Source organism: Littorina saxatilis, linkage group LG12 (assembly GCF_037325665.1).
Source record: "Littorina saxatilis isolate snail1 linkage group LG12, US_GU_Lsax_2.0, whole genome shotgun sequence".
NCBI lineage: Eukaryota > Metazoa > Mollusca > Gastropoda > Littorinimorpha > Littorinidae > Littorina > Littorina saxatilis.
The window spans coordinates 55,502,241-55,515,240 of NC_090256.1; the positions used below are offsets into that span (position 1 = coordinate 55,502,241).

Here is a 13,000-nt window from a genome sequence, read left to right on the forward strand (position 1 = left end):
AGAACCAAAGATCTTTTGAATAAAGCCACTCTGTACTGCTGCAAATAATATTTACTGGCAAGTTGATATGATGTCGAGAAAACAAAAAAAACTATAAGAAATATAAACAAAATCAACACACCAATAAAAAAGAATTACCACATCAACCTTCACAATACAGTGGTACTCCCCATGTAAGACCTCCCAAAATCTGACAAATTTAGGTCTTAAAAGGGGGGGGGGGGGGGGGGGGTCTTACATGGGCGGTGAGGTCAGGTCAGAAAAAGACAGTGAGAGAGAAAAAGTCAGTGACAGAGAGAAAGAGAGAAATACCTTCAGGGTCCGTCGAAGTTGTGGCCTAATTACAGTTGTGGTTTGGTGAATTAATTTGATAATCTAATTCAATAAAAAGCAAGAGGTATGTATTTTTTTCTATATTTTTTTACTTTAAAGGCACAGTAAGCCTCCCGTAAACCATCACAGATACTGTCAGGCTTTTACACACAGTACAAACACCCTTCCATTTGAACGCTCACCAAACGGGAACATCCTAGGTGCCCTACGTAAAAAGCGAGCAATTTTCAAAGAATTGATTTTTGCGTGGTTTATCTTACCCCTGAGCCATCGTGAACCCGTGTGATCCAGTTTCCCCTTTTCACAACTGCAGTCGTCAGTTTGTAATTTGAATGCGGCTCGCTGTGAGCTTATCTGCAATAGCACGTTATTATGTACCTCTGACTTTTCACGAAACAAACGAATGTGGTTCATAAGAACTCGAGCGATGGCTTTTGACTGCCTATAAACCGTCGTCTGCTACGAAAACAACGACCTTGCGTGACCCTGCTTCCGGGCTTTTCTTTTTTCAAACTTTCAAACTTGATGAAAAAATAATTTTTTTATGATATAAGAATGTTTGTGTAACAAGCTGTCAATTCATTATTTAGATTTTAAAAGTTAGGTCTAGCGCCAAAACGCACAATCATCGCTGCACGGCTATCGCCAGTTGAAGGGAAGTAACTCATTTTTGACCTGAGTTCAGGATGGGTCCGATTGAGATTGTCTCAATCCGAAAAATTAATTCTTTGAAAATTGCTCGCTCTTTACGTAGGGCACCTAGGATGTTCCCGTTCGGTGAGTGTTCAAATGGAAAGGTGTTTGCACTGTGTGTAAAAGCCTGACAGTATCTGTGATGGGTTACGGGAGGCTTACTGTGCCTTTAATTGTATCCTCTACATGTATTTAAAAAAATATTTGGGAGTCAAAAGAGTTTATGTTCATATGGGTGTCAGTATTTGGAAGAGGACTATACACCTGTCACATTTTACACTGGTTTGAAGAAAGATTTCATGGAAGTCTGAGAAGCTTTTTCTTGGATGAGTCTTCCTGTGATGGGTATGTTGCGTCGACGTGCATCACAAAACCAACTCCAAACGCGTTCGTTGAGGTCACCATAAATACATTTCCTTGCCTTGGAGTATTTGCGGTCACAATTTTCGCCGGTCTCCCATCGATTGACCACGTTTTCTTGGTCGCTGACGATCGATTGAATCTGAGTTTTTCCTACCTCAAACGACCGCGCGATCGAAATTGCCGTTTCGCCCTTACGGCTCCGTTTCACCACTTCCATCCTCTGTTCCAGAGTCAAAATTTTCCTCTTCTTTCCGCGCGATTGAGCGTTTGAAGTTGAAGGAGAGTTCGAAGCCATGGTCGAAGAAGAAGATCGTTGATGCTCGCGCGTGTGTTTGTTGATTTTTCGAAAGGAAGTGGACAAAGAAAAGGGCATGTTGGGATCGTAAAATTGTGAACGCCGGACATGCGCAATCGAGACCTAAACGCGTCGTCTGTTATATTTCCGGCCGAGTGATTTTTGCGATCTTTTTTCAGAGATTCAAGCAAAACGTTACGATTTTTTGTTAGGTTTTGATTTGAAAATGTCGTTACAAGGTCGCAAATTGTAACAACTAGTCGGTCGCAAATCGGGTTCTGGGGGGAGTCGGCCATGGGGGGTGATTTATATAGCAAAACTAATCTGTCAGCAAGAATGAGGTCTGAGAAGGGAGAGGGTCTCTGATGGGGGGGTCGTTCGTCGGGAGTACCACTGTACAAATAAACCAAGGAACCCGTAAATTAAAAAAACTTGTTATGTGCACCAAAACACTCCTTCCATGGTGTATAAAATATTTTACAACCACATCATATCCCAGTACCAAAATAAAAAAAATAAAATAAAATGCAAGCAATAACAGATTTAACTATCTTATTCTTATACTGTAAACTATATTAAACAAAGATGTAGAATTGATACTTACAGCTAAGGAATGCAACATATACATTTTTACCTCTGGACAGTGAGCAGAATACCCGTTGACTGCTTCTGGCGTTTAAAACAATATTTCAAGGCACAGAGACAACAAAACGTAAGAAAGAAAGAAAGAAACAAACAAATTCAAAGAAGAGCAACAAGAATGCTGAGTGATCTAAAAGACCTGTCCTACGAGTAGAGGCTTCGAGCTCTCAACCTGCCATGTCTTGAGCACCGCCGCCAAAGAGGTGACATGATAGACACTTTTACATTCTTGAAGGGAGTCTACCAGAGCCAGAGAGGTGACATGATAGACACGTTTACATTCTTGAAGGGAGTCTACCAGAGCCAGAGAGGTGACATGATAGACACGTTTACATTCTTGAAGGGAGTCTACCAGAGCCAGAGAGGTGACATGATAGACACTTTTACATTCTTGAAGGGAGTCAGCCAGAGAGGTGACATGATAGACACTTTTAAATTCTTGAAGGGAGTCTACCAGAGCCAGAGGCCCAAGTTCACCAAACCACAAAGCACATCTTATGACACAAGAGGAAACAGTCAGAAACTCTTCAAAAACTTTGTAAATACAAGAGTGCGAAGAACTTTTATCTCAGAGAGAGTGGTCCTTGACTGGAATAGCCTACCAGACAATGCCGTAGCAGTCGACACCGTCAACGGCTTCAAGTCAAAACTAGACACATACTGGAACTCTACTAGGAATATATACATCCCAAGCTGCCTATGCTAGAGCCCATGCACAGCAGCTTATTTTTCATACCAAGATCGGCGAACAGGTTTTCTATAAGCCTACAAAGTCGCACAAGTACAAGTACAAGTAAAATCTGGATATCATGATAAAATGCTCAATATAATTAATTTTATATGTGTTTGTATGTGACTTGTCAAAACGAAGCTGTAAAGATCAAGCAACATTGATGCAAAAAATGAGTCCAGTGAACTAAAAAGTATACAGATATTACTTGACCAACACAGGTAATAAAGTTCAGATTGATGACATGAAATTTGCTTATTTCAGCGAAAAATGATTTATTATCTAGAGCAAACTTACAGCAGTGTTGTTATGAGGCCTTGTTCTTCAGTCATAGGTGCATACCATTTTTTGACTCACATGCGAAGCAAAAGTGAGTCTATGTACTCACCCGAGTCGTCCGTCCGTCCGTCCGTCCGGACGTCCGTCCGGACGTCCGTCCGTCCGTCCGGAAAACTTTAACGTTGGATATTTCTTGGACACTATTCAGTCTATCAGTACCAAATTTGGCAAGATGGTGTATGATGACAAGGCCCCAAAAAACATACATAGCATCTTGACCTTGCTTCAAGGTCAAGGTCGCAGGGGCCATAAATGTTGCCTAAAAAACAGCTATTTTTCATATTTTTCCCATTTTCTCTGAAGTTTTTGAGATTCAATACCTCACCTATATATGATATATAGGGCAAAGTAAGCCCCATCTTTTGATACCAGTTTGGTTTACCTTGCTTCAAGGTCAAGGTCACAGGAGCTCTTCAAAGTTGGATTGTATACATATTTTGAAGTGACCTTGACCCTGAACTATGGAAGATAACTGTTTCAAACTTAAAAATTATGTGGGGCACATGTTATGCTTTCATCATGAGACACATTCGGTCACATGTGATCAAGGTCAAGGTCATTTTGACCCTTATGAAATGTGACCAAAATAAGGTAGTGAACCACTAAAAGTGACCATATCTCATGGTAGAAAGAGCCAATAAGCACCATTGTACTTCCTATGTCTTGAATTAACAGCTTTGTGTTGCATGACCTTGGATGACCTTGACCTTGGGTTAAGGTCACATGTATTTTGGTAGGAAAAATGTGTAAAGCATGTGAGTCGTATGGGCTTTGCCCTTCTTGTTATATGACGCATTGACCTAACCCCTGGCCAGTCAAGCTTCCAATAGTTTTAACACGCACGAGGTTATAGCCAGAACATGTGATGTGGACATTGGATTGGTTTGGATGAGAGAAAAAAACAAAACCATGTACCTCCTCATAGGACCCTGTAGATACAGGTGTTGCTGTATCAATGTGAATGAAGGCAGATAAATTGGATAAAAAAAGTTTCACGTATATAATGTCAAGCTTACCTAAACGACAGCAACATTTCATCAAATGTTGGTAATTACACATAGTGTGCCTCATAAATGTTCATTCACTATGCATGAAGGACAACAGGAACCTCTGTTAAGTCTGTCCTTACCTGGGGGTAGTCGACTACGCGAAGTACACTGGCCGCATGAAGCTTTAGCACTAAGTTTTCAGTAAAAAGACTTTGCAAAGTCGACTTTGGGCTCAATTAAGGACCGCCTTTGCAAAGTCAGACTTGTGTGCCTGTTTCAGCTTAAACATTTGTCATTTGTTTGTGCCTATTTCACTGGAGACGAACAAGCAAACATATATGCCTATCTTCAGTTCGCCATGCCTCCAACAGCTCCTTGCTCCTCTTCTTCATCCTCTGCCATTTCGTCCTCCTCATCCTCTGGCTTTTGTCCAAGGTGAAGGTTAACATCTGCGGAGGTCAACTCAGAGATTTCATAGAGTGCATCAATGTCCTTCCACTTCCACTTTCCGCTCTTCACCAGCATGTTGTTGTCATCCAAAACTACCCAGCTTTCTGCTTTGATTGTCAGATACGGAACCTGAAAATAAGAAAAGGTTTAGGGGTCATACAGAATTAAAAAAATTCCAAAACTCCAAAAAAAATTTGGAATTGGGTGGGTGGGTTAGCCATCAATTTGGAATTTTAATTTTTTTTGGAAACTCAACAAAATAATAGTGACAGCTAGGCACAAATTAAAAGTGTACTATCTATGGAGCCTTTTTGGGAAAGTTTTCTGGCGAATTGTACCTTAAAATGTTCAAGGGACTTTTACTGTGCATTCATTTAAGGCGGTCCTTATTTGAGCCCGAAGTCGACTTCGCGAAGACTACGTGAAGTCTATTTACCGAAAACTCAGTGTTGAAGCTCCGTGCAGCCAGCTTCGCAAAATATACTTGGTGTAGTCGACTTCGCCCCATTGAGGACAGGCTTGAGATACACCTGCAATGATTTGCTCAAAAATTCTGTGTAACTATGATACATGCAATTGATCAAATGAGTCCCAAGTTCTGTTTGTTGCCAATATTATTCAGTCCTGGTGGGTACTTATTCGTCAAAGCAGACAAAAAAAACGTTGGATTCGGGACGGGAAAGGTAACCATGCAGCTACTCACCTCTTGATACTTGAGAGTTGTTCCAAGGAATTTCTGCCTGCTGCTCGGGCACTTGTTGCAGGTGATTTCTCCAGTAAACTGTACGTTGTCGACAGTCCTGGACTTGCTAAGGGGTCGGATGCTGACCTCCTTGTTGTCTACCAGATCGTTACCAATGATGACATGGTGGCACTTCTCGATGGTTCGAATCCGGGACCCTGCAACTCGAACCTTTCGGCACAAGCCGCAGGCAAGGTAGAAACTTCCCTGTCTCTTCGTGGATGTTTTGGATTTCTGCCCTGCCCTCTTCTGCTTCTCCTTATCCATAGCCTTGTTCTGAGCCTGTGAAAAGTAAGTGCTGTTAGTCAGATGACAGGGTAAACAGAAATATCATTTGACATTGACAGGGTAAACTCACAAATTAATATGACAGAGTAAAATCACACATGAATATGATGGAGAAAACTCACAAATATATGCATAGAGGGAGTAGGGGGTAACTATAATAGCCAAAAGATCACTCAATCATTTGTTACTTTTGACATGTATGGAGTCTCCTGTTTTCTGTTTAACTATTTCTGACCTTTTTGACTTGGTTGCTGACTTCGTTTTTATGCATGTCGGTGACCTCAGTAATGGCCTTGTTCATGATCTCCACTCGCTTTTTGTTGATTCGTTCCTTCCTGATGACTGGCGGCATGGCGATCAGCATGGACACTCCTCCTGCTTTGCGACACCTCCCTGTTTCACAGGTAAAAGAGACAGCAAAAGTCATACAAATTAGTCTCGCCCTTTTTAGGTCTAGACCCAAACTAACAATAAATAGGGAAAAAAGCCCAAAAAGCAATAGGTCTTGAAAGGGTGTCTTAAAACTTGGTTGGGGGAGAGGGTATGGTGGAGGGGGTGAGGACTGCCTTAAAGGGAGGGGGGGGTCCAACTGAATATACAGTCAAACCTGTCTCAGCATGCACATCACAGCCCATTACATTATTCAATGTGGTACCATGGTCGCTTGCCTTATCAGTGCTTACCTCATATTTCAGTGGTGCCACTCTTCCCTAAACCCATAAAAACACTGACTAAGTGATTTCCATTTACCAAATCTTCTGACAGTAGGTAGCACATTAGTTATACAGTGTGTTTGCTGCAGAAAAACACTGCTATATCATGGATCCCACATAACAGAAATGTACGAGTGGTTCTTTGCTTTTCAGAAGAGATATCAAAATGATCAATGTCTTATATTATTTTATTTTTTATGACCTTTTTCTTCTAAACTTGAAAACAGATGGCTGGTTAATACCGATATCGATACAGACATCTCCTTCATTAGTGTTTGAAATTGATAGCTGTACTACAGATTGTCGACCGGCCCGCAGAGCTTAGAATGCAAGGGTTAATCCTCTTGCAAAACTTGCTGACATCTGTCTCTAGATGCAGCAACACAGATCTATAAATGTTTATATATTTGCGGGAAAGGGGGGGGGGGTGCTGGAGTGAAGCTGACCTCTGACTTGCACAGTGGTGACCTCGTTGCCCACGTGGTTGTAGCGAATAACCAGGTTGCAGTCGGGGATGTCCATTCCCTCCTGACCCACCGAGGTACACACCAGTAGCTTCACCTCCCCAGCTCGGAACTTCTCCACCACACTTTCCTGGTCAGGCTGTGTCATTCCTAAAAAAAGCAAATATGCCATGTTTTTTTTTTTTATATCTTCTTCTACTTTATTCCTGAGCCTTTCACTCTCATGCAAAAGGTTGACTGTTCAAATCCCAGCCACGCCTGGTGGGTTAAGGGAGTACATTTTTCCAATCTGCCAGGTCATCTTATCGACCTGCTAGTGCCTTATAACCACCCCCCACCTTACAGCCCAAAGCACTAATTCACAAGGCAGAACTATGTGTACATGTAAATAAGAATTTCATGGTGTTTGGTCATTGCATGTGCCTCACTTTTAACCTTCACCGGATCTAGCTTTGGACTACATAGTCCGGATGATGTCGGTTGTGAAAGACCCATTCTTGAAAAAATGGATTCAATGTAAAAAGTATGGGTCGTACACGATCCACGCCTTCGAATAGGGACAAACGTTGTAAAATCCTTCTTTTATTCCATATCATTATGGGTCGTGGGCGACCCACATCACGAGGACTGCCCAGTTCAAATTACTTCATTGTTTATTTCTCTGTTTACAAAGATAATCCTTCAGAAAGTGGTCGATTGGAGGGTCCTAAGGTGTTTGAGGATAACATGAAGTCTAAATAAAAAAAAATCCCAATAGTTTCAGAGATGCAGACACTTTGGTAAGGCTCTGCGTCGTCCACAACCCAGGAAGCATGGTAAAGGTTAAAGGCATCACTGTACAGTTTTCACAAACACTAACCTCCCAGCTCTTGTGTGGCACCGGATCCTGTGAAGGGTGAAGCTTTGAGACCCTGCAACTCTGGTTCTACATCGGGACTGTTGAGCCAGTTGCATAGAGCAGCACAGGTGGCGCGAGTACGCACAAACACCATCACCCGTGACGTATCCCACTTCTTGTGCAGCTTTTTCCTGATTTCCTCAGACAGAATACGTAGGTTTGGGTTTGTGGGTGATGGCTTCTTCAGCTTCTTCTGCAAGCCTGGAAAATGGTGTTGCCTTTGTGTCATTTTAATTGAACACTTAAAGGATGATCGAGTCCTTGTGGAAACCATTCACGATTTGTTATCAAATAAGAAATTAGTTTTTATTTTAGAGTTATCTCCCCATGTTACCATGGAAGAGTGCTTCAATGTCTAAGCAACCAAACGAAGTTATTGCTATCTATGTGAGTTGGGTAAGAATATGTAATTTAATTGTTGGTATGTGTGGAGGGATGGTTTTATCCCATGTAAAAGTTTGGGCAAATCTGCTATAGTGAGCAGAACTGTTTTCATGAGAATAATCTGTCCTTTGAGATGTATGCAAATTTGACTTATATCAAAGCAGCTGTTGTTGTTTTTTGCAAATAATCTGCATCAAAAATAAGTCCAATCTAAATATAGATCACTCTAAAGCATCCATCTATTTATCATCTGCCTCATCAAATATTCATAAGAAAGCTTTGTCTCACCAGTAACCATTGGTTTGTTTTCTGTGTTTATAACTCTATTAAACCCAATAGAGTGAAACTATATCCAAACTAACACCCAAACCATACTTCTTTCACTTTTGTCCTACCCAACCTCCCCCCCCCTCCCCACACCACCACATCAAAGTTACCACCACCTCCACACCATTACTCACAATCACCAGCCCACCTGTGTCACCACCACCGTCGTCATCACCAACAACAAAATCTTCAAAAGGGTCAATAAGATAGTTTTCTGCATTGCACTTCCCTCCCCTCCCTAAAAGAAACATCAAAGAAAGCAGCTTTTCAAAAGACCTTCAAAAAGGCTGACAAGTTGGTTTTCCAGTTGCGTGCGCTCAGGTGCACTTGCTGGGTGGCGGGGGTCCAGTTTGCCCTTCAGGTAATCCAGTACGTCTACTGGACGTGTCAGCTCATGGACATCCAAGGCGTCATTGTAGAACTGGACGTTTGAGGAACATTGTACTGTATATGTACTATTCATGCACAGCTGTAGGTCTAAACGCCAAAAATGTGTAACTCATTGTCATATATACAAGCCTTTAATATTATTATGAACACGCACACAGACACACAAACAAACATACGCGATCAAAGACAGGCAGACAGAGAGACAGACAAAAAGACAGAGAGAAAGGCATACATAGACAGACAGATACGGACAGATACACACTGTGTTTAAAACAGAGTTGTTCCTCTCGAGCTTCAGCAACATATTATTCATATTTTGTAACCCACCCCAAACCTCACTCTCAACCCCCACTCTCAAATACATTCATTTTGAAGATCAAAATACACCTCAAGAGATTAAAAAAAAGAAGTTTACATAAAGACAATGAATGTGAAGATCCCACTCACCACAAGAGTTTCGGCCAGGAGATGAACATTCTGGGTAAACAGCCTACGTCTCTCAATGCATTCCTGAGGGTGAACTCTGTCTGGGTGTTCGGGGATGTGCACCTTGCTTGTCTGCAAAGCAACAGATGCTTAAAACATCCTTTTTTGCTCCATTCAATGCAATATTTTGCACAACGACATTGTATTGCATATTTCTTCTTCTTCTTCTTCGATCATGGGCTGAAACTCCCACGTTGACACTTTTTTTTGCACGAGCGGATTTTTATGTGTATGACTGTTTTTACCCTGCCATTGAGGCAGCCATATGCTGATTTTGAGAGAAGCATGCTGGGTATTTCCGTGTTTCCATAACCCACCGAACTCTGACATGGATTACAGGATCTTTTCCGTGCGCACTTGTTCTTGTGCTTGCGTGTACACACAAAGGGGGATAAGGCACTAACAGGTCTACACATAAGTTGGGAGGTCTGAAAAATCTCCACCCTTAACCCACCAGGTGGCCACGGCCGGGATTTAAACTCATGACCTTCCGATTAGGAGGCCGATGTCTTATCCACTACGCCACTGCGCCCGTCGATATTTCAAGTGCCATGTACTTCATTTTTCAAGTGCCATACACAATCATTTTAGACATATCACTACGCAGAATAGGTCTTGTTTTGTGTCAACGTGAGTAAATCACTATAAGTCAGCGCGTCCCCTGATGAACATAGAAAGTTTTGTCTTCCATTTTAACTTACCAGCAAGCATGCTGGTTTGAACTGAACCTGAACATATCTAAATTAGTTTCTTCATCAGCTCCAGGACAATTAATAAAAAAAACGCATATTCAAATTCAAAACTATTTTAGCCCTGTGAGGTGAATACATTATATCACCCAGGGTATCAACAAGCTCACCCATTCCTCATCCGAGAATTAAAGGCACTGCCTATCCTTCCCTCGTACCGGATCATGAAAACTCACACAAACAATAAATTAAACACTTTTGATGTCGATCAAGGTCTACGTGGGCTTTAAAACAGAATAACACCACTTTATGAACACTCGGTGCCAAGACTACAGCACTCAGTGTTGAAAACAAAACTTGTCCAGAACATCCTAGCATGCTATAGGAGCTTGCTCTTAAGATAGACATAGAAACTACTCCGGGGACTTATCTCAAAATCATGCTTATATCATACATACCGTCGCTGTAATTCACAAACCTCGTATCTCAATATTTGAGGTTTTGGAACGAACACGGTAGTTTGCTCCCTTATTTTTTGGCCCATGTTGTGGGAAAAGCTTGTATCTCCAGCTGCTTTATAAAGTGAGCAAATTAAAGTTCTTGAGAAGAAAACTCGTATCTTTATTTGTTTCAAGGTAGCGCCAAAAAGCCCCACATAAGTTAAACTTACAAGGTTTTAGTGCCACACTTGGACAGAAACTATGTCATAACATGGAAGATACGAGGTTGCTGCTGTTGTATTATTAGCTTAAAATATTTTTTTCTCAGAAATATGAAATATGGCCACTGATTATTCTAATTCTGGCTGACTCCTTACATTGACACACATAAAGACTGCTATTGCACTGTTCTAAACAAAATATCAACCCATGATTTGAAAATATAATTGATGCGGGGAATTTTCAAAACAGTTGTTTTGTTTTCCTCGAAACAGCCAAAATTGAGATACTAGGTTTGTGAATTACAACGATGATATATGTGTCTTAACTTGCTTATGCTACAAATCATGCCCTGTATACTTACCTCCATGCGGATTTGCACCGCCCACTGGCCATACTTCTGGCTCTTGCGGTCACCAGGACGCTTTCCCAGGAAGGGACGCACACAGTCTATATCCAGGTCGACTTGTGGAACAGGAAACTGGCCTTCCAGCAAGCTTTCAATCTTCTTCATGTTGCTCTCGATGGCACTACTGACCTCATCTCCTTCACGGGGCGTCAGCACTCCCAAGTCTGCAGAATGCACCAAAGTGAATTAAAATCACAGGGTTTTATAGATCTCAACTACAGTGGTACTTGCGATGAAAGGATAACATTGGGTTTATCTGAAAGCATCCCTATACATTGCAGGTGACTAATATCATGACAGGTATGTTTTGGTCAACACAAAAGGACTATACAGACGATGTCTTTAATTGGGAGGTGTTTTTTCATCAGAGGTGCCTCACACTGGCACTGTTCCTGGGCTTTTATACAGACAGCAGGTTACTTTTCCTGAGAACTGAAGACAACAGTAAAAACAGCAGTGAAAAAAGTGACTTACCTTCATCAGGTCTGGGCACAGTTTCCTCCATTTCCTTCATATGTTCTTCCACTTTGGTGATCTTTTTCACGTCCAGGTTGCCCATGATATTGATGATGCTTTTCACTGCTTTTTCCACGGTAGATGCCTTCTCCACCCCAATGGAGGCCGTCAAGCCAACAATCTGTACACATAGAGAATATCTGATGTTTTTTTTCCCCCATATATACGATATTTGTATTTTTGACCAAAATATGACATTTTACACAATTATTGAGAGTCCTTCTCTGAGAACGCACTAGCGGTCAAGGTGCATAAATGCTGTCGAGTATGTGTGAAATGTCATATTTAGATCAAAAATACTAACAGCATTTATGTATGGATTCATTTTTTACTTTTATATACATGTAGAATCTTTCTTTTTTTTACATTTTAACGCACACAAACATGCACTCTTTTGTAGTGTGTGTGGGCGTTTAAAATGTCTTCCTTTATTTTCTTTCTTTATTTGGTGTTTAACGTCGTTTTCAACCATTCAAGGTTATATCGCGATGGGGAAAGGGGGGAGATGGGATAGAGCCACTTGTCAATTGTTTCTTGTTCACAAAAGCACTAATCAAAAATTTGCTCCAGGGGCTTACTGGGAGAATGCAAGTTTCCAGTACAAAGGACTTTTCTTACATACTGCTTGACTAAAATCTGTACAAAAATTGACTATATTCTATACAGGAAACACTTAACAAGGGTAAAAGGAGAAACATAATCCGTTAGTCGCCTCTTACGACATGCTGGGGAGCATCGGGTAAATTCTTCCCCCTAACCCGCGGGGGGTGGCGTTTAAAATCGAGGGGTCCCAAAAGGGGGATTCCGCTGTACATACCACTGGAAATTAAACAAACAGAAAAACTGAAGGGGTCTGAAATGGTGCAGGCTAATCAATAACAATTCATTTTGAAAGACATACCCCCATATCTTAGTTTAAAAATCTGCACATTTGCCCCTTCGTTTCATTGCATGTGACTGCACATGTGCAGCTGAGCTTTCAAATCTTTGAATGATAGTCTAATACCATTTTGCAAAATAATACAGTGGAACCCTTTTTCAAGACCTCAACAAATCTTTAAAATATGAGGGTCTTGAAAGAAAAGGAATTTCAAAATGTAGGTCATCAACAGAAAATTCAAAAAACAGTCTTAAAAAGGGGAAGTCTTAAATATCAACTGCATGCAGTGATCAGTGTGTGGCTAATGTGCTTATAGGTACC

The 13,000-nt window shown here is 41.3% G+C and overlaps 1 protein-coding gene across 1 annotated transcript in view; it reads right to left on the bottom strand.

Moving 5' to 3' along the window:
• Positions 1-3,807: 3,807 nt before the first annotated feature.
• Positions 3,808-13,000, bottom strand: part of LOC138982296 (ATP-dependent RNA helicase DHX58-like) — a 42,264-nt gene continuing 33,071 nt past the window's right edge. The window contains exons 10-18 of the mRNA XM_070355556.1: positions 11,758-11,920; positions 11,239-11,447; positions 9,488-9,598; positions 8,927-9,071; positions 7,901-8,140; positions 7,024-7,191; positions 6,100-6,257; positions 5,538-5,858; positions 3,808-4,963 (exon numbers count right to left, since the gene is read on the bottom strand). Coding sequence (XP_070211657.1) covers positions 4,733-4,963; positions 5,538-5,858; positions 6,100-6,257; positions 7,024-7,191; positions 7,901-8,140; positions 8,927-9,071; positions 9,488-9,598; positions 11,239-11,447; positions 11,758-11,920 — 1,746 coding nt within the window. The 3' untranslated portion in view covers positions 3,808-4,732. The remainder of the gene's footprint in view (positions 4,964-5,537; positions 5,859-6,099; positions 6,258-7,023; positions 7,192-7,900; positions 8,141-8,926; positions 9,072-9,487; positions 9,599-11,238; positions 11,448-11,757; positions 11,921-13,000) is intronic.